Here is a 22262-nt window from a genome sequence, read left to right as displayed (position 1 = left end):
ATCAAACAGTCGTCTGACATTATGAAAGGAATGTCTGTTCTTTACAAACCCCGTTTGGTCCGCAGCGATGATATTTGGAAGGACACATTCTAGACGTCTAGCCAGCATTTTAGCCAGTATTTTGACATCTGCGCAAAGCAGAGAGAGAGGGCAATAATTACTACAGGACAGAGGGTCTTTATCCTTTTTCAATATAAGATAGATAGTAGCCTGGCGTAACGTGAGAGGGAGTGTGCCATTTTGCAGCGATTCATTAAACATGCTAAGTAGCAGTGGGGACAGTGTATCTGCAAATGTTTTAAAAAATTTGGCAAGGAAACCGCCAGGGCATTTCCCATTCTGCATAAGCATTAAAGCACTCCTAAGTTTGTTTATCGTAAATGGTGCATCCAGACTAGATGCCAGTTCAGAGTTGATGGAAGGGATATCTAAGGAACTAAAAAAGTGTTTGTATTGTGTTTCGCTATTTAGGCACTCAGAGGAGTATAATGAAGTATAAAACTCTCTGAACTGATTGTTAATGGATTAAGGGTTAATAGTTGTTCCAATATCTGTGTTAATCTGGTTGATGTGCCTTGATGAGGAGGACTGCCGAATTTGGTGAGCGAGCAATTTACTTGGCTTATCTCCAAACTCATAGTAATTATGATGTGTTTTTAAAAGGGACTCTGCCGTTTCAATGGAGGCCAGAATGTCATACTCCGCCTTCTTTGTGAGTAGTTCTTTGAAAGCATCAGGTGCGTTGACTGCTGCTCTGCTATATTGGAGAGAGAAAGTTACTTTTCCCTAGCAATCTTTGTCTGATAGGCAGAGTAAGATATTATTTCACCTCTTAAGTAAGCTTTACATGACTCCCATATAGCTGCTGTAGATACATCTGGATTGACATTACTAGATATGAAAAGATCAATACGACTGTTAATTGTGCTAATAAAATTGGTGTCAGAAAGTAACAGTGAATTAAAGTGCCAGGGAGAGCAGAAAAGAGACCTGCCCGGGAAGGAGACATCCATGACCATGGTTGCATGGTCTGAAATTACAAGGGGATTGTAGGAACACGACGTGACAGAGGAGAGGAGCTTATTATCAATGAGAAAGAAATCTATTCATGAAAACGAGCCATGGACAGGAGAGAAGAATGAGAACTGCTTGGTGCTAGGATTAAAAAAGCGCCAGGTGTCTGAGACGGCATACTGCTCCATGAATAGCTGGATAACTTTAGATGATTTAGATGGAACACAAGGCCTGTTAGATGAGCGATCAAGCGAGCGGTCAAGACAGCAGTTGAAGTCACCACCAAGGATAAGCTGGTGAGAGTTCTTAGAGAAAAAAATCTTAAAGTTCTCATCCATGTTTGGGCCATACACATTCGCCAACACCAGGTAATTGGCTCCAATTCTACCCGTAACAATTACAAAACGTCCATTAGGGTCTGAAATGACAATGGACATTGAGAAGGGGATTGCTTTATGAATCAGAATTGCTGCCCCGTGTGTCTTGCTAGAAAATGAGGAGTGATAAAGTTGGCCCACCCAACCTCTATGAAGTTTAACATGATCTAATGGCAAAAGGTGAGTCTCTTGTAAAAAGGCTATTTTAGTGTTAAGGGTTTTAAGATGGTTAATCACTTTGTTGCGCTTAACAGGAGAGTTCAGGCCTTTAACATTCCAACTAGTAAATCAAACAGCACCACTTGGTGCAGAGAAGGAGACTGTACTAGCCATCATATGATGTGTTGCCTCTGTGAATGTCCCCGCCCATCCCTGCTCACAACTCAGAGCCAGAGAGAGGGAGTAAAGCACCTGTCTGGGTCTAACATTGTGGATTATAGCAGTAGCACAAAAATAATAGAAAAATAAACTAACAGAACACACAATAAAAGAAAACTTATAAAACAGTGACAAAAAAAATACCACTCTCCCCTCACGCAACCCACCCCCCTACTAGCCTGTTGCAAACTAAAAATCTTTAAAAGGAGAGGCTTAAAAGGTAAACTAAAAGTTAAGTCGCGGGAGCCAGCTGCTTATGCGTCTACACCGCACCCCTCATACCGTAAGTCTCCGCAGTGGCAACTTTTGCTGAGTTTTCACCTCCATTCTCCAGTAGACTTGCAGTAACTCCGGTGGGAATGATGCGCTTTGAGCTCAGGTCATTCACAGGAGTCATTCCAAGTGGACCATGAGCAGTTATTGGTAGGAGTCTTTACAAGATTACAGCAGCTACAGATGACAGATTTTTTTCGCTCCTTTTTCAGAGCTCATAACTTATTTATTATTGCTGTCGGGGTGTCAAGACCATTTTAAACAATATATTAAAAATGTTACCAACCCTGCCTTTAATAAATAAATGTAGGCCTTATAAGTTTTGTGTCATTCTTTGGCTGGTATGATCATGAAAATAATTGCATTCTATTACAAGTGTTGGACAGATTAAAAGTTTGACCTGATGAGTCAGCAATGTAGGATTCATCCTATGGTTATCATGAATGTCTGCGCAAACTTTCATTACAGTCCATTGTAGTTGTTGAGATATTTCAGTCTGGACAATTGTGGATTGAGTGACAGACAGACCAACATTGCCATCCATTGAGCCACACTTCTAGCATGCCTAATCATGAAATTACATCTTCTGTTTGTGCTGCAGAATACTAAAAAGAGGAAACTAGAAGATGGAGTCACTGTTGAGAGCTGGCAAGGTAAAAACAAAAGATTCCTGTTTTTTCATCTCATAGTGTACACAGTTTTCCCTAAGTTTGTGGAAGACTAAGGTGCACGTATTTGTGGGGGGTTAGGGGTCCTCTTTCAAAACAATTTTACAAATTCACATAATTTTAGATTATTATCATTACTACTATCATGTCTAAAATGTTGGAAAGCTAGTGCAGATAATAAATAACACTCAAAAAGCTTAAAGACAAGAAGTTAACTGACCAACTACAATCATTAGATCTGAGGCAAGTAATTTACTTAGTTTTATGCTCACATTGATTTTACATTTATTCGGCTTAGCCCAAAACGGCTTGTGTGCTTCACCAGAGGCTTTATAATGGTAGGGAAAACACTGCTATATATCATAATATTGCCCAACTTTAGACCAATGACAGTCCAATGAATAGTGTATTTGTCCACTTAGGTTTAAAAATATCTGAAGGAGATAACATCAATCATAAAACCTACTTGAAATAATGAATGCCTGTTGAGCACAGTAAGCGAAATGCAAAAAGTGAGCTGACTTTGCAGGGCTAGGACCAACCCCACACCTACTCTGCATGTTGATGGTCTTGTATTGATCAAAATCATGCAGCAGAGTGTCGGACCACGAACCAGCAGCAACCTTACTCTTTGATGAGAAGCAGAGTTTGTAACTGTGGATTCTGTGTTTGCTTCCAGGGGGAACCAAAACCCTGGTGATGCCAGAGGGGATGCTGAAATGTAACACCAAACTGGTAGACCTGATTGAGCGAGTCAAACCAGAGATCAGGACTCTGATTGAGAAGTGTAACACAGTAAGTGTCTGCGTGTGCGCGCACACACACACACAGACACACACATACACACACACACATATATGCAGACACACACACACACACTGACACACACACACACACACACACACACACACACATATACACACATACCCAAACACACATACACACATAGCCACACATATACACAAACACACGCACACACATATACGCAGACACACACACACACACACACACACACACAAACACACACACACAGAAACACATACACACCCAAACACACACAGACACACACGCAGACACACACACACACACACACACACACACCAGGGTACCCACGGGGTCTTAAAGCATTTAAAAAGTCTTAAATTTGATAATCTCAAATTAAGGCCTTAAAAGTAGGGCTGTCAAACGATTACATTTTCTTAATCGCGATTAATCGTTGAATTTCTATAGTTAATCGCGATTAATCGCATGTTTTATCACATGATTAAAATTCTATTATTTTGCATTTCAAAACAGTTTTTAAGTACATATTAACAATGGAAAGCCATTCTTACCAGTGTATCTTGATTGGGAATGAAATTAATGCAAAGAAAGTGACTTTATGAACTTGATTTTATGATTTGTATTTGTTTATTATATATTTAATCTAGTCTCACATTTGAATTTAACAACAACTTTGAATGCACCACGAGGATGTAAATTACCAGTTTCATTGAACGCACCGTCTGTTTTTTTTTGTTTAATCCAGCTACTAGCTAGCGTTAGCTGCTGTTGAGTATAGTGTTAACTAGCGTCACGTGCAGCAATGTTTCTGTTGCCTGTAACGTCTGTTTCAGAGCATCAGAGAGAAGTGCAGGCATATCAGTGGCACCGGAATGAGCCACCGAAATCCGCGTTGCTATTCCTGCAGCAGCAGGATGTGTTACGAGGAAGTACGGCAAAATAGTAGCCTGTTAGGCACGACGCAAAGCCGAGTGAAGTGAAAATAAATTAATAAATGGCGGCATGCGATTAATACGATTTTTAAAAAAAAAAATGCTGACAGCCCAACTTAAAAGCCTTGAATTGGGTATAGAAAGTCTTGGATTTCGTTACAAAGATCTTATATTTTTTTTGCCTTTCCTAGGATTAAGTTCATACCGTAACACAATTAGCTGTTACTAATGTAGGCTAATTAAAAACTGACCGGAGCCCGTTGCTGGACACACCGGAGGACCGAGACACAAAGTAAACACGCCTCTCTGACCGGTACTGGGGGGTTAGCGGTTAAACTGAGCGGAGGATGTGCGGAATGTGTCGGAAACCTGGCTGGCCGCTCGGCGCCTTCAGACAAAGCTCAAGCTAAGAGGCTAACGGCTTATTAGCTAGCCAAACACGGAGCTGTGAGCGCATTAATCTGCTTGATGTGCGTCTTATAACAAACAGAGCGAGCAGCCGCCGGACTCTAACATCTGTTGATCCGTGCAGGACTTCACTGTGAGTGGACTGTTTAGAGACGAAGTGACTGGCAGGTAACGTTAAAGGTTATCTGCTACTGTAGCAGAGCTGCAAGTAAACGCTGAACTGAGCTGTGTGTTTTCAGTGTTAAACACTGCTGCAGGTATTCATGCAAGACTGTTGTTGGTGACTTCCAGAGGTGGAAGACTTACTCAGATCATGTATTGCAGTAAAAGTAGAAAAACAGTGTTGTAGAGTTACAAATTACTTGTCAGTTACAAGTCCTGCATTCAACATCTTCCTTAAGTAATAGTACAAAAGTGTTATCAAAATATACTTAAAAGTACCAAAAGTAAAAGTGCTCATTATGCAGTGTAATATAGCTTATTTAATTGGATTATATTATAATCCAATAAATTGTATTAAATATGACTGATAATTTAAATAAAATGTTTTATTTAATTCAAGTAGCCTACTTGTACATAATTATTTTCTAGGGTTTAAAATGTATACAGATTTGACATTTTCCACTCATACTTCTGTCGGAATGGGTACGAAGTTGGCATTGAATTTCATTTGAAATGGCATTAAAAAGGTCTTAAAAAGCCTTGAATTTAAGTTGGAAGATGCTGGGGGTACCCTGACACACACTGATGGGTAACACATTGATTGGACAGTTTTGTAATGTCACTCTACAGCATCATCAGTAGGGGTGTCACGATTCTCCAAATCCTTGATTCAATTACATTTTCGATTCTAAGGTCATGATTCGATTTTTACATAATTTTTTTTAAAAGCACAGGTTGCTATGCCATTTTTAGACTATACTTTTATGCAATATAATATCTGACCTTTGTTTGCAATGTACCACACTACATTGTCAAATTTAAAACAATTTTTAACAACATAATGTAACAATAACTTATATCTTCAGTCAATTGAAAACTTAAGCAAAATAACCTGCCTTTAGTTTCTCTTTTGTAACTGTGGTCTTCTTCACAGAAGATGACATTCAAGTTCACAACAAAACAAACAAAAACAATAAAACAGCCATGTACATAGTCTTCTCTGAACAATTAAATGTCTTAAACTATTTCCGAACAGTTGAACATATACTACTCCCTGTGTCCTTCTCCATTTCTACATCAGACGGGGGCACCGAGGCAAGCATGGCGGAATTGGACACTGACTGCGACTTGTAGCGATCGCCGCTTTTTGGTCCTACACGTCCTGTGTCATAGACACACCCCCAGTCCGCCTCGATAATTACGCCAGCAATTGCAAACTAAAATGGCGCTAAAACTCACCCGTAGAAGAGGCCGATTCCATCCAATGAGTGGCTCCGTAGCTTGCCAGCCCTCGGCGACGAGTTAAAGGTCCCGGTTTTTTTTAGCATCTCTTCTTCCTTTCTTCCTCTGTGATTCTACCGGAAGTGACGGAGGTAACTCCGCTAAGGAGGCAATCAAACATTATCAACTAAAAGCAAGAGGCTTCACTATGTTGGTTTTTGGTGTCCTGTGGGGAACCTGACTGTTCTTTTTTGTTTGTGGGTCTCCTGCATCTGCAGTTGCCATGCTATCTTTTGCCTGGCTGTAGCTAAGTTAGAGGAGGTTGAGACTTCAACACGTGTGTTTTTTTTCCGCTTGACAAGCCATCGACGATTCCATTTTTTAATCCGAAGTTCAAGATTGTGACTTAATTTCGGTCGATTTCGAATCAAAATCGAAATCGTGACACCCTTAATCATCAGCACCTCATGGACCCATAGGGAGAGCGGGCACCTCGACCTGATGTGTTTATCTTCTCTGGTATCAAAGAGTTCACAAAGGGCTCACCAAGAAATAACGTAACAATGATTATGACCATCAAAACTGCAGCTGGACTTCATCTGTTTTAGAAAATGGTTGACAGGTAGAAACATGGTGAACTGTGACCAGTCAAGCCATGCTGGCAAAGTGCAAGTGTTTTTCGAATGCACAGTAAGGTTAAAGCAGTTGTTTAGCTTGATGATGTGTTGGAGACGTGCTGGTTTGCAAAAACCTGTTTGTACGATTCCTCCATACAATAATTAAAACTGATCTGCTCACTAGGGCTGACAACACCAGGTCGGTTTGTCGATATGCTCTAATATGACCAAATTATCATTGGTCGGATAACAGTTGCTGTTACTTTCATAAAGCCCCCTGTCTTAGGGTGACCTCTAGCTCACCCAGTAGAGTGGGGCTGAGTCCTTGGCAGCAGCCCGGGTTCAATTCCGACCTACGGCCCTTTGCTGCATGTCATCCCCCCTCTCTCTCCCCTTTCCTGTTTTCAAGATATCCTATCCATTAAAGGCCATAAAAGCCCAAAAAGGAGAGTACTTGGTCTAGATGAAGGGAAGACTGAAGCATGTAGGTAGAGAGGACAGGAATATACGGTTACAGTATTTATTTCTCGTCCACTGTTGTTGTTCAGCACTTGTACATGTAGGATGTGAGGCTGGTCTTTGTTGTATTTGTCCCGCCCATCCTCCACTGTGATTGGACAGCTGGGTAAAAAAGTGACAGTTATGAGCACAGCTTTTTACCCAAAGTTCAAAATTCTTCATCCCTCTGCGACCAGAAACAAACGCTGCTGGTGTTTGTAGCTTCATGTGTATATGCGGCGCTCCCATTGCAAAGCATTAAAAACTTAAAGCCTCAGGAATGAACATTGATGGACACATAGTCTTGCATTGCCAGACCTTCCTTCACAGTGCTTTGGAGGAGGGTCTGGCTAGTCCACACAGCATTCCAGGATAGGAGAAAAACATGATCTGGTTTATTGGCATGTCTTTAAACCAATCACAGTCGTAATGAGCCCCGGTGCCGCTGCAAAATAGCCTCGGGAAGGAACTTGTTTTGGTGGAACGTGTACATTCAAAAGTTGTTTTAGTCATGCAACAGAAAACTCGTCCAGCTAGTTGTCTTGATTTACCCTGCAGAGATCTGAGGAGCAGTTAACCATAGTCCTTATAAATTGACCTGGGTTTAAAATTCCAACACAAAGAAGCAGAAGGTAATGGACATCCGTCCGAAAAGGAGGACATCCAGCGGAATATCTGGCAGCACCGGAGCAATCCTGGAAGTGGAACGCCATGGATATAGACTAATGTACACACAACACGGTAGAGTGCACTCAGTGCTCTGCAGGCAACAGTTGCTATAGAAATAACATGCAGATTTGTTTGCATTTTTTTCCCCATTGACCAATCGATTGGTTGAAGAGTAGGTAGAATTTTAGTCGACCAAGATTTTCTTTGGTTGAATACAGCCCTACCGCTGACTAACGGCGCAGAATATGTCAATATTTGGTTGTGTAGACCTGTTTTATTGAATAATAGCTCTGCTAACTCGGCAATACACAGACTGAATTTCCTGTAACTTGATAAAAGCCTTGTGCTGGTTCACCAGGGGGTAGCAGGAAATGGGGAGTTTGCACATTATCAGTAAACACATCTCCAAAACCTCCCAACCTCCTTGTGTTATTGTTTACTGGTTGCTTTCAGCTGATGTGTGCATGTGATATGTGGTATTTATAACTTACTTTTAAAGCACAACTTGAACTGGCCCCAAAGTAAAATAGTAGATCTCTTAACATCCTATGTGCCTGACCGTGGTCTAAGATCATCTAATTAGTTATTTCTTGCTGTTCCCAGGTCCAGTTTTGTGGCCACAGGGGACTCAGCTGTTGCTGTCAGGGCTCCTTAACTCTGGAATGCACTTCCTGTAGAGATTAGATTTTCAACATCTGTATCCACTTTTAGGATGGTATTTTATAATGTCCCAATGTTATGTGTCTGTATATGTACGTGTGCTTTTAAAATGTTCCAGTGTGTAGCCATTTGTCATTTGCACTGAGACAAGACATGATCTTGTATCTACTCAGGTTAAGATGTGGGTCCAGCTACTCATCCCCAGAATAGAAGATGGAAACAACTTTGGAGTCTCCATACAGGTCAGTCCTCACTTACTGCCTTGAAGCATGGTTTAACATATTTAAGGCTAAAATGGTTAATTACAATCTTTTGTAGTTAAATACAAAATAAGTTTCCAACTAATTACTAATAATTGAATTTAAAAAAAAATAATAGTTTAATGCACATTTTTCAGGAATTAACACTTGCCTATAAACCCAACCAACTGAAGCAGCTGAAATGAATGTCTTCAAACCTTGTCTCTATTTTCAGTGTAAATAGTATCAAATGAAATGTATTCATTCATTACAGGAAACCTTTAAGACATAATTGAGAACTTATCACAAAATAACTAGTCTCGCATTGCCAGACCTATCTCCATGGCGCTGTGGAGTACATTCCAGGATAGGAATGGGTTGTTTGCATTTCTTTAAACCAATCACAATTTTCTTGAGAGGCGCTAAGCTCTGGTTGCAGAGACCGTGGCTCTGCAAAATGGTCTCAGAAAGGAACTTGTTTTGGTGGAACATTTGAAACCCGCAAAAGAAAACGAGAATACTATATTAAATGAAGTTACTGTTGACACAATACGGGAGCTATTTAAATTAGCTCGATACATGGTTAAATGTTATTTGCTCTTACCAAGTGTATCGCTTTGTGTATTTTGTCCAGAGCAAATCCTGCCAATCGGTCCAAAACGTCATATATATATATATATATATATATATATATATATACACATATACATACAGTGCCTGACAAAAGTCTTGTCGCTTATCTAAGTTGTAGGAACAACAAATAATAATTTGACTTGTAGTTGATCAATTGGAATCAGAAATGGTTTATATGAAAGGCAAAGGCTTCTGGATTATGCTTATTATACCAAAATAAAGTTTTGTATCATTCATTGAGTTTTATCATTGAATTAGGACAGAAAGGTCAGATTTGGCTTGGACAAAAGTCTTGTCGCATACAAAAATACAGTAATGTACGGTAGAAATTATACTTTATTGTGAATACACAAACATGCTACAATAACATCAGAGCATACGTAAAGTCATGGTGCCTTGGGAAAAAGAAAATGAGCTTGGAGGACTACATCCATACGTCTCGGCAATGACTCAAATAACGTATTGATGAAGTCATCTGGAATAGCAAAGAAAGCAGTCTTGCAGGACTCCCAGAGTTCATCAAGATTCGTTGGTTTCATCTTCCAAGCCTCCTCCTTTATCTTACCCCAGACATGCTCAATAATGTTCATGTCTGGTGACTGGGCTGGCCAATCCTGGAGCACCTTGACCTTCTTCGCTTTCAGGAACTTTGATGTGGAGGCTGAAGTATGACAAGGAGCGCCATCCTGCTGAAGAATTTGCCCTCTCTTGTGGTTTGGAATGTAATGGGCAGCAATAATTTGTTGATACTTCAGGCTGTTGATGTTGCCATCCACTCTGCAGATCTCTCGCACACCCCCATACTGCATGTAACCCCAAACCATGATTTTTCCTCCACCAAACTTGACTGTTTTCTGGGTGAATCTTGGGTCCATGCGGGTTCCAACAGGTCTTCTGCAGTATTTGCAGCAATTGGGATGCAGTTCAATGGATGATTCATCAGAAAAATCAACCTTCTGCCACTTTTCCACTGTCCATCTTTTCACCAAGCTGTGGGCCTTTGCAAATGCAACACACTTTTTTAGTTGTCTTCTGTGTAATGCTGGTTTGTGAGCACTAATTCGGCCATGGAGGCCACTGCGTGAGAGAATTCGACAAACTGTTGTTATAGATACAGGGGTTTCTGGCAGAAAAAGGGCTGGCCCTGGACTGTCGAAGCAACAAACGGTCTTCTCGAACAGTTGTCTTACGGGGTCTGCCTGACCCGGACTTGTCATGAACTTCACCAGTTTCTTCAAATCTTTTTCTTATCCTTTCCACTTGACGTTTGGATACATTGAAGATGTCTGCCACCTCAGCAGCAGACTTGGTCTTCAGGCTCTTGATGATCAGCACTTTGGTCTGTGGTTGAATCTTTGGCATGTTGTGAGAGGTCAGGTTTCACTTCACATGAAGGTCTGGTGTGCTGGAGTTCTTTTTATACACACCCAGGAATGTGTTAATTACAGTATTTGTCACAGGTGAAACTCTAATCTGTGATTGGTTGAATCATATAAAGACAACACTTTTGTCCAAGCCAAATCTGACCTTTCTGTCCTAATTCAATGATAAAACTCAATTAATGATACAAAACTTTATTTTGGTATAATAAGCATAATCCAGAAGCCTTTGCCTTTCATATAAACCATTTCTGATTCCAATTGATCAACTACACGTCAAATTATTATTTGTTGTTCCTACAACTTAGATAAGCGACAAGACTTTTGTCAGGCACTATATATATATATATATATATATATATATATATATATATATATATATATATATATATATATATATATAATTCTTTAATTTGTTTTCTTTTTTTTTTCTGAGGCCTATAAGACTAAAGGTAGCAAGCATAGTCTCACGGGTATATATGAGGAATTACAAAACTCACTCCACTGCTCAGGTCTGACAGAAATAGGAGAGGGAATCCGGCCTGGAGATATCTGAACTAGAGTGGCACGACATTTGGGAGAATCAGGCCAAAACTACCAACTTAAGATCTCGGCGAGAATTCTCCTGGAAGAATATAATATGTTCTTTTGTGACTCCTAAAGTGAAAGTCGTACAGCAGGGCTCTCGCGGTCAGAACTGATGTTGAGGCTGTGTGGTAAATCAATGGCAGACCACTTTCATATGTTTTGGGACTGCTCTTTCATACTGCCACTCTGGAAAGATATTGCAGGGGTCATGAGTACTGTATTTGACTAAAAGTGGATTGCTTCTTTGTCACATTATACCTGAGCAAATTCCCAGATAATCTCATGTCCCATGATAAGTATCTTTACAAAGTCCTTCTTGTTGCAAGCAACAAATCCATTACACTGAAGCTGCTGTGGATAAACCCGCCAGCTAAGGATGATTGGATTGCAATTGTCAGTGAAATAAACTTTATGGAGAGACTGACCTTTTCCTTAAGGTTACAATTCGACCACTATATTAAGGTGTGGAAAAAATGGCCTGTATACTATAAGGAATGTAACCCACTCTAATTGTAAATCCCTGTTTTTTCTTTGTTTTCGGTGTGTTTTGCCTGAACTGTAGCATGGCCCACGTCTCTTTTTCTATTGCCCTCTCTTCTTTCCTTCCTGTTCTTGTTTTAAACTGAAAAAAACGATAAAAAGAAAGTTTAAAAAACAAAACAAAAAAAACCATTTCATTTTCAGCATGTAGCTTGAAGTTTGTGGTTGTTTCCCGAAGAGAACGGAGTTAGGCAGCACACATCCTGGAATCCTGGAAATGAACTCGTTGATCTAACAACCAAAAGAAAATCCATGATCTGACCTACTACTAGAGACCCCAGATTAAGGGGGGCAGTAGCTTAGTCCGTAGGGAGTTGGGTTGGGAACCGGAGGCTCGCTAGATCAAGTCCCTGTACAGACCAAAGTACAGAGTGTGGACTGGTAGCTGGAGACCTGGACACTGGCACCTGTCCAGCAGTCGCAGCCCACTCACTCTGACATCTCTCAATTTGTCCATGTGTAGGATGTGTGCGTATTTCAGGCCTGTGTGTAGTGTGTCTAACAAAACAGAGTGTACATTCTAAGTTCCCCACTAGGAAATGTTTTATTAGAAAAATATTATTTAAAAAATTATTATTTATTATTACACTCTGTGAATGTCATCCAGAATTAATAGAACCATAGTTACATATGTAACTCATTTGAATTTGTAATTTGAGTAGTTACTTGTGAGTCAAATGTGGGATTTGAATACATTTTTAAAATATGTTAACCATGTTCACAGAAGTAGTTGTTCTTTAACTTAAACTATAAAGGATATTGTATAAAACATCCCTGCTATAGGGATATAGCAACTTAATACGATATAGAGTCTGGTTTTTGTTTGATATCTAGTGTTGGCTAAAAATGCTTTTTTATTGAGCGTTATGGTAGCGTTTTTTTCCCTCGACCTATATTGTGCAGTAGTTAAGTTGTATTCACAGTTTATTAACATCCAATATCCAACGCTGTCCAAACTGCTCCAAATTCCAAACAGCAAGTTCCTTGGGTACCCAGGAAGCCAAGTGTGAAGTAGATCAGATGAGCAGTTCTCGAGATATTCGTAAGAAGACACACACACACACACACACACACACACACACACACACACACACACACCGATGGTCCTGGATTTATAGTCATTTTAAGTAGTCTGAAAGAATTGACTGAAACGATTAAAGTTTAACAGATTATTTCAGACTAGTTCAAGTCATCACATCACTACAGGACTTGATTCTCATTGGCATTCCTCACTAGTCTTTACTGCTGTTCTATAGTTAAATGTTTTGGTGAATGGAGGTTGTTCCTGCAGTCCCTATGTTTGACACTGGGGGGCAGCATTGACATGGTCTACAGCCTGGTATCTGATAACAGGCGAATGAGTAGAACTTTATTTGCCTTCAGAGGAGTTGTGCAGCAGTTAGTAATAACAGCAACACAAGATTTCGTTTTGTTGCTTTATTTACAAAAAAATGAAAAAGATACAATAAATAATTTGCAAGGGAATGTGAAGAGTGAATTGCTTAAAGTGCTCATATTATGCTTTTTGGCTTTTTCCCTTTCCTTTATTGTGTTATGTATCTTTTTTGTGCATGCTATAGGTTTACAAAGTGACAAAGCCCAAAGTCCACCCCAAAGGGACTTACCATCTCCAACAGAAAACACTTTTCACAAACTGCTCCAAACAGCTCTATCCAGCCTTTACTTCCCTGACGAACGTGCGTCACTTTGTAACGCACGTTATAATTGTCGCCTAGCTGCTAGCATGGCACGCCCTCATACTCTGATTCTGACTGGCTAGTAGTCCTTACCTAGCTACTGCGCATGTGCAACAAAGATGGAACAGAAGTGAAATGCCTCACTCGGTAGCTAAAACAGAGAGCTCAACACACAGGGTGAAAAGAGGAGCTGCAGCAATGTGCAGTACAACAAAAATATGGTGTTTTTTGAAAATTAAACCATGTAAACCTATTCTGATATAACCTCTAAATACAATTATGATTCTGAAAATGAGCATAATATCAGCACTTTAAAACCCTCAAGGAGCTTGAGAACTGGCATTCTCCAGGCAGCATATTACAGAAAATAGTCATTAAATGCAATATATACAATTTGTATGCATCTATTGATATTTATACACACACATCATCAAGAACACTGATTCATAATACATGCAAGTATAAACAAACACCATGTGACGAGTTTTCACCACGTAGGGAAGATAAATTAAATACAACATATAGTCAAATAATGTGTTTTTCTTTAATAATAGGGATACGAGGAGACATTTACAAGCAAAGTGATATAATTTATTTGAATATAAAAAGTATACTAGGTATGTAATCATTTCTGCTTCAAGCTGTATTTATTTAATAATTATGTAATTATTAGGGCCCGAGCGCCGACAGCGGCGAAGGCCCTATTGAAACTGAAGGAATTCTTCCTTTCCTTTCGTTTCTTCTGGCAAATGAATCGCCTTTTTGAGGGGCTTAAACATATTCAAAAATTCAAATTGCAAATTGAGCCCCTGCTGTTTAACGTAGACTCATAAAACTTGGTACACATATGTAGCATGTCAAGACGTACAAAAAAGCTCATTGGAGCCATACCCTAAACCCAACAGGAAGTCCGCCATTTTGAATTGAAAGTTCGAAATTAGTGTGATTTTGGCCATTTCCACGCCGTACTTTAACAAACTCCTCCTAGAGATTTCATCCGATGGACTTACAAATTTGGTCTGTACCTTTTTAAAGATGAAAAGTTATTAAAAGAAAAACTTTTCGTCAAACGGTGGTGGCGTGGCGGCCATTTTGAGCATCTATCGATGAACGAAGAAGTTGTAACTTTAGTGTACATTGTCATATCTGCCTGAGGACATCTACAGGCCAAAATTGACTTTTGGTCATAGCTGGCAACAAGAAATCCGCCTTATACGACAAACATCCGATTTACATGAAACTTATAATGTGTGGTCTACCGCCCCCTATACTTTAACCACGCCCATGTATAGGCCCCCCTTTATGGCTTTTGAACTGTTTAAGGTAGTCTTGTGTGAGGTATCATTGAACTCAGCAGAGAGTTCCTTCTTCATTGGTGATGGTTTGGCTCGCCCCCTATGCTTAAACCACGCCCCTTTCATAACTGGTGACCCATTTAAGGTAGAGTCTTGTGTGAGGTATCATTGAACTCAGCAGGGAGTAATTGGTGACAATTTGCAGTGTCATCGCAAATGCACGGTCACAAGGAGCGGCGTCTGCCAGTAACCCTGACGCACGCAGAGGAGCTTTTAAACACTGTATGGTTAAAGGTTTATTTACTGCCAATGTCCAACACAGGGTTGCACAGTTCAGACCAAAGATTTGCAAGGAGACAAAACTGTTTTAGAACATAGCAGGAAAAGTTGCCGCGGTCTAAACTGGCCCGTGTCAGTGTTTTCTCTGTTTCATCACTGTATGCAACTGTAGCAAGTATCTCGCTATCACAGTCCTCATTTGTATTTTAAAGGTCCCATGGCATGAAAATTTTACTTTATGAGGTTTTTTAACATTAATATGAGTTCCCCTAGCCTGCCTATGGTCCCCCAGTGGCTAGAAATGGCGATAGGTGTAAACCAAGCCCTGGGTATCCTGCTCTGCCTTTGAGAAAATGAAAGCTCAGATGGGCCAATCTGGAATCTTCCCTATATGATGTCATAAGGGGAAAGGTTACTTCCCCTTTCTCTGCTTTGCCAGCCCAGAGAATTTGGCCCGCCCATGAGAAAGAGAGAGACATCATGGCTTGCAAACGAGTGAAGCATGGCAGTTGGTCAAGGCCACACACCCACCCTCCATCTTGCCCCGCCTCTCTCCTCCTCAATAACCTTTAAAGCTACAGACACAGAAATGGCATGTCCTAAGGAAAGCTCATTGTGGGACTGGCTCGTAGTGGCTGTAATTCTGCATCAAGGCTGAATTTCGGGAAAGAGACTTCAGATACAGTGTTAGGGGACCACTGAGGCCTATATAAAAGCATCCAAAAAGCAGCATGTCATAGGACCTTTTAAGACGATACAAAAAAGGCGAAAGTTTGAACAGAAATACAGAGAGTCGTTGCTATGGAGATGATACACGGTCTCGTCTAGTCGAATTGGTGTATACTGGCAGGTTTCAGAACATTGCAGACCGGCGCATTGCAAGTAGTTGCAAATTACAATTTGTCTTGTCGCAAATCTTTGGTCTGAACTGGCTATGGACATAATCTGCAAAAAAGGCAAGGGTGAAATTACCCTAACCTTTGGGTATTGCACTTTATAAATTTTACAGTTCGCACACATCCATTTTTAGTTGCAAATGTGAGTGAAACGCTCGCACTGTCAAGCCCTGAAATTGCACATGAGAATTTAACTTTTTGGTACTAGAATAATGAAATAAAATTTAAGTTAGATGAACAAAATGTACCTATTTAGATAAAACGGTAAGTTTTCCTTTGGGGACATAATTTGATTTGATGTTAAAAAAATTTAATGGAATGCATTATATCGCAGTATATCGCAATATGTTTAAAATCCACAACAATATTGTATTGTGAAATCATGATAATATCTTATCATAGGGCCTCTGCCAATTCCCACCCCTATTATTTATATTTATTTTATAACTTAAAGGGAAATTAGTGTTACGATAAACTCAATGTAACAAAACCAAACCGGGTGAAAGCCAGGGGAGACAGGAAAGAGAGACTGGCTGTCCCCAGCTTATAGTCTTGCAGCCAGACCAGGTGAGCTGAATCTCACTCAGCTCCTGAAGGAAGAGGCCTGCTCAGAGAGCGTCATCACATTAGGACTCGATCAATTCCTGCACAGGTTAAAATGTTGCTAGTTAAACCACTAAAGAAGTACGTGACCATGTGTAACAATAGTTGAGTTTTCTGTTTCCTGGTATCTATTTTCACCATGTCTGTCTCTGTCTGTAGGAAGAGACTGTGGCAGAACTGAGGACGGTGGAGTCAGAGGCCGCATCTTACCTGGACCAGATCTCCAGATACTACATGACAAGAGCCAAGCTTGTCTCCAAAATTGTCAAGTACCCTCACGTGGTGGGTTGTGTGTAGAGCTGCAAAGATTAATCGATTAGTTGTCAACTATTAAATTAATCAGCAACTATTTTGATAATCAATCGGTGTGAGTCATTTATGAAAAAAAAGAAATTCCAGCTTCGGAAATTTAACATTTTCTAGTTTCTTCACATCTCTCCGACAGTAAACTGAATATCTTTGAGTTGTGGACAAAACAAGACATTTGAGGATGTCATCTTGGGCTTTGGGAAACACTGATCAACGTTTTTCACAATTTTTTGATATTTTATAGACCAAACAACTAAGCGATTCATTGAGGAAATAGTCAAAGGATTAATCAACAATAAGTTGCAGCCCTAGTTGTGTGTATTAATGATGAACTGTCTGTGTGTCTGCTCTACAGGAGGACTACAGGAGGACCATATCAGAGATTGATGAGAAAGAGTACATCAGTTTGAAAATCATTGTTTCAGAACTCAGGAATCAATACGTGAGTGCTGATTTGTCTCTTTAACCCTCGTCCACACTGCAAGCTGCAGCTTGAAAAAACGGGGTCAAGAGTTACTTTATGCAGGGACAGGGGCCTGATGTCTGGGTTACGAGGGAGTTCCCCAAACTCCTCTGTAGAATACTCTCATTAAAAAGGGCTGTAACAGAATATGTTTTTGTCGAAAAATGCCTAGTGGACAACTTAGTATGCAACAAGCGTGCGTGTGGTCAAACACCGAGATCAGAGGAGGTGTGGACAGCAAGCAGAGGCTGCATGTACAACCAAAAATAGCAGAAAAAATATATACATCTGCTCATCTTAGTCCCCTGTTCCTTCAAGTATAGATTAAATAAAACAGGGCTTCTCAAAGTTCGAACCAGGGTCCAAATCCAGACCGAATGGAAAGTCACTTTGGAACCAGCCGATACCTCGTGTTACGTTTTCTGTTGATCAATAAATTGTTAGTGAAGTTTAATATGCATTAGTGGTGATCCGTGATCTCCAGTTGACAGGAAAACCTAGTACTCAACTTGAATTTATCTTGCTTAAACTTCCATTAAAGGGGTGGTTCAGAATTTTGGACATAGGACCTCATTTCCAAGTTAGCCAATGTGTTATTTATCAGTGGAGACAGTTTTCAACACTTTTCATCCAGTCCTTCCAGTTGCAGAGTTCACTGGTGCTAGGCTAGCGCAAGTCAACAGTATCTGCTAGCCTGCCACTAAAAACAGTCTTACCCACTCCACAGTACACCCGAGGCAAATAAATTATAACACCAGACTATCAATGTAAATGTCTGTGTTGATAGAATAATGTTAGAAATAAAACTACCTTTGCATCACATTGCAATAGTTATACTTTGTTCCCTGTAGTTGGCAGCATAGGCTACAGCAGTGGCGGAGTGACCTACCTAGGCTACTGAGAAAGCCGGTTTCCATGACAATCACGCAAGTTTATTTACCTGACGCTGCAGTTTTGCATGTAAACGTGTACATGATTTTTCTGTCAGCAATTACCTAAATTTAGCGGTTAGCCCAGCCAGGTATCTACCAAGAGTGTAGCTATACCGTTAGCTAACGTTGTCACTCTCCACAATGCATTGAACTGTAACGTTATCTCCACTAACGTTGTCAGTCTCAATCTATTAGTAGCAGCTAGGCTAACGTTATGAAACCGCGTTCGTTGTCAGTGACTTGTGGTCCTTTAGATTGTGGGGGTTTTCAAAGTCGTCTGGTCTAAAATGATCACTACACATTTGCCACTTGAGTAGAGTCTCCGCCAGTGTCTTGATGTCCAAGCCAGCAGCAAAATCCCACAGTTGGTTCCTTTCTGGATCTCCCAATGGAAATTTGTGGAAACTTTGTGGTGCCCATCTGTTTGGTTTATTTTTACAATGTCTAAATGCACACTGAATCACCATGTTGCCTAGTCCTTAGTTTCCAATCCAATGCTTCAATACCACTGTACTAGGCTACTACTAGGTGTCCCAACTGGAGTGCGCTTCTCTGTTTTTTTCGTACTTTTCGGCGCAGTACTACTAACCGGAGCAAAGTAAAATACCGCCGCTGCTGAGAAACTAGTCCCTCAAAATGTAATGTGATCATTGAGATGCAAGGGTAGTTTTATTTCTAACATTATTCTATCAACGCATACATTTACATCGATATTGTGGCGTTATAATTTATTTGCCTCAGGTGTACTGTGGAGTGGGCAAGACTGTTTTTAGTGGCAGGCTAGCAGATACTGTTGACTTGCGCTAGCCTAGCACCAGTGAACTCTGCAACTGGAAGGACTGGATGAAAAGTGTTGAAAACTGTCTCCACTGATAAATAACACACTGGCAAAAAAAAAATTCTGAACCACCCCTTTAAAATGTAATTTTGATATCACTAATCATTCTGGACATCTGACCTTGAATAAAAATTTAATGCAGACCTTTTAGTAATACGTTTGAGAACCCCTTACTCCTGAAATGACCAGCCCTCTCACTCATTTAGAACAAATTCAAAATCAGGTTTCGGGAAGCACCCTTAAGATGGCCGAAAATAGGACTCAGGTTGTTTTTATTTATTTAGTAGAGGACAGCCCTACTTGTGTCACACGGGCACGGCAGTGCCTCAAACAAATGAATGAGGTGATCCTCTTTCTCTCTCTCTCTGGCCAAAACTCTGCCATTTTGACCAGCTTGTAACTGACTTGACCAGCTGACTTCGCTACAAACTACTTGACAGCTGAGTTTCAGGCGCCACCATCAGCTGGCTTGATTCAAGCTGACGTTGGCCAGTTTAAACCATTGGAACTTTTCCCTGCAACGTTCCTAATGAAAACGGTTTTATCTCAGCGTGAATCTTTGGTCTGAACTGGGCTTTAGTCAGATATGACCAGCTCAATATTAACCTTAATATTTCTGATTTTAGGTGATTCTTCATGATATGATCCTGAAGAACATTGAGAAGATCAAGAAACCAAGAAACTGCAACTCTGAAGCTCTTTACTGACAACCCCCCCCCAGCACATACACACACACACACACACACACACACACACACACACACACACACACACACACAAAACATGAGCTCAGTCAGGCAGTACTGACCAATAATTCTAGCTTTTGTTTTGGGAGTACCTGACGGTTTTGGCTTTGACAACCCCAGGACAATTATGGCGTATCGAATAAGATGCTGCCTTTGGACTGATAGTGTGCTGATATTCAGTCTTAAAAAGTGCTGCTTTCTATTCTATATTTAAAACCCTCAGCTGTTTGGGTCCATAGTGAGCTAGAGGAAGCTTTAAAAATGCATTTAAAAAAAATGTGACCCAACATCACACACATATATTACAGCTGTTGTGGGATCCTCCATCTTTGATTTAGGCCCTATTCTGCAGTCACTGCCATGCTTTCTAGCACGTAACCTTCAGTTTTGGCCATCCAGTACTCTGGAATGTGACCATGGATTCTTTTTTCCCCCTAAGTATCTCGACTGCACGCTGCTAATACAAAGACCGCCCACATGGTCTGCCTCCCATCTGTTCCGCTGGGACTAAAGCTCGGAGGTTACCCCTGGTTTCTCTTCCTGTCTTGTCTAGGTTATCTGGAGTTCTGCTCTTGTGGACGCTGTGTCTCTCCCAGGAATATTATCATCTGTTTTTTATTGGTTTTCTTTTTTTGCTCCATGTTGCCTGACCCACCTAGAGAAGGTTTTCCTTTAGTTTTTTTAGTCTCTGGAACATTCTAGGTACACCACTGTCCTGAAAAAAATATGGAATGTAAAACTCAAACTCCACACAGTCCTCCCCCGGTTGGCCTCAAACTGTCAAGGGACCCTCTTCTCTAAATACAGTGCAGACCCGTTTCCTCAGTGCTTCAGAAAACAGCTGCAGTTCTTCAGCTTTAGTGTTGCAATTATCCTGACATCCAGAGATTTGATTGCACATAACTCGATTCTCGCTCTTCACATGAAGAATATTCTTTATTTCTCCCTCTGCCTACAAACTGCTTTTTCTGTCTTAAGTTGTTCTTGTTGTATATTTGTGTCATAGTGACACTAGAAGATGTTATTGCATCCCAAGAAAAAAAATCTGTTTGCCTGCCTTCCTGTTACAGGGAGGCATATTGCAGAACATGTGGTGCTGTTAACACATCTGTTAACTCTGTAGCACACTGCTGTCTGTCAGTAAGGACCTGTCAGAAAGGGTTGGATTCAAAAGTCGAAAAAGAAAACTACCTGGATGTGTGTTCTTCTACACGACATAATGCACATTCAATAATGTGCCTCCATGTATATGTCTCTTGCGATCAAGCAGGCTTGAACTGGAACTCGAAACGATTTGTCAACTGTCAAACGCAACTAGAGTGTCCGTGGTTTCATACAGCGGTTATTGTTGTTTTTAACGGCCCTGCCCCAAACGGGTGTTTGCACTTAAAGAAATGCAATCTGAAATCTTCAATTTTCAGATTTCTTGTGCTGTTATAATGTTGTTTTGTATTTTGTTCACCTCACGATATGAAATTGAAGCCTGGTGCTTTAAAAAAAAAACTTTTGCAACTTGACAGCACTATGGAAGTGCATCCAATTTGGTTTTTTATTTTAGGTTTTTAAGCTAACAAAGTGATAAAGGAACAGACCTCTCTGTATGCATGTATGCAGGTAAGGACTGTTACTTTGTAAAAAACAAATCTAGTTTGAACAAATTCAAACTAACTCGTAATACCTTTGAATAAATTGGAATCCAACCCATGTAGCCTTTTTTTAAATAAACCGTGGCTGCAGTCACACCAGATTTCACTCTCCGTTTGTTTCTATGAGGTACAGGGAGAGGTGTATTCACTGTTGATCAAAAAGTGACCAGGGCCTTGAAAAGGTCGCTGTTGCAATTTGTTGTGCATATTCAAAAACCTGATGATATTCAAGTCTTTCACAATGTTTCAAAGTAGGTGTGTTTCTTTTGACCCGAGATGTCGTTTTTTTTCCGCACCCTGGCAAACTGTTGGCTGGTTGGTTTGTGTACAACAACTATAGCAAAGAGCACAGAGCTGACGTAAGCTGTGCAGGCAAGAGTCCATTTAATTGTCCGGAACTGCACTAAAACACTGAGACGCATATTCAGAATGCGCCCTATACATGTCCAAAGAATGCTTCTGAAAACCAGAATAATACCGGCATATCCCACGTCTTAATCGGAAAATGCTTTACTCGGA

At 40.4% G+C, this 22262-nt stretch overlaps 1 protein-coding gene across 2 annotated transcripts in view; it reads left to right on the top strand.

The window, feature by feature from the left end:
* Positions 1-21884, top strand: part of LOC116062812 (proteasome activator complex subunit 3-like) — a 31031-nt gene extending 9147 nt beyond the window's left edge. The window contains exons 5-11 of one of the 2 annotated variants that reach the window (XM_035994570.1): positions 2644-2695; positions 3390-3505; positions 8834-8902; positions 16969-17091; positions 17474-17560; positions 19978-20069; positions 20105-21884. In XM_035994570.1, coding sequence (XP_035850463.1) covers positions 2644-2695; positions 3390-3505; positions 8834-8902; positions 16969-17091; positions 17474-17560; positions 19978-20058 — 528 coding nt within the window. In that variant the 3' untranslated portion in view covers positions 20059-20069; positions 20105-21884. Of the gene's footprint in view, positions 1-2643; positions 2696-3389; positions 3506-8833; positions 8903-16968; positions 17092-17473; positions 17561-19977 lie in introns of both variants that reach the window. The other variant, XM_031317520.2, reaches the window with a different exon arrangement.
* Positions 21885-22262: the final 378 nt, after the last annotated feature.

The sequence above is a fragment of the Sander lucioperca genome, chromosome 2, assembly GCF_008315115.2.
Source record: "Sander lucioperca isolate FBNREF2018 chromosome 2, SLUC_FBN_1.2, whole genome shotgun sequence".
Lineage (NCBI taxonomy): Eukaryota > Metazoa > Chordata > Actinopteri > Perciformes > Percidae > Sander > Sander lucioperca.
This window is presented reverse-complemented; position numbering and strand designations above follow the sequence as displayed.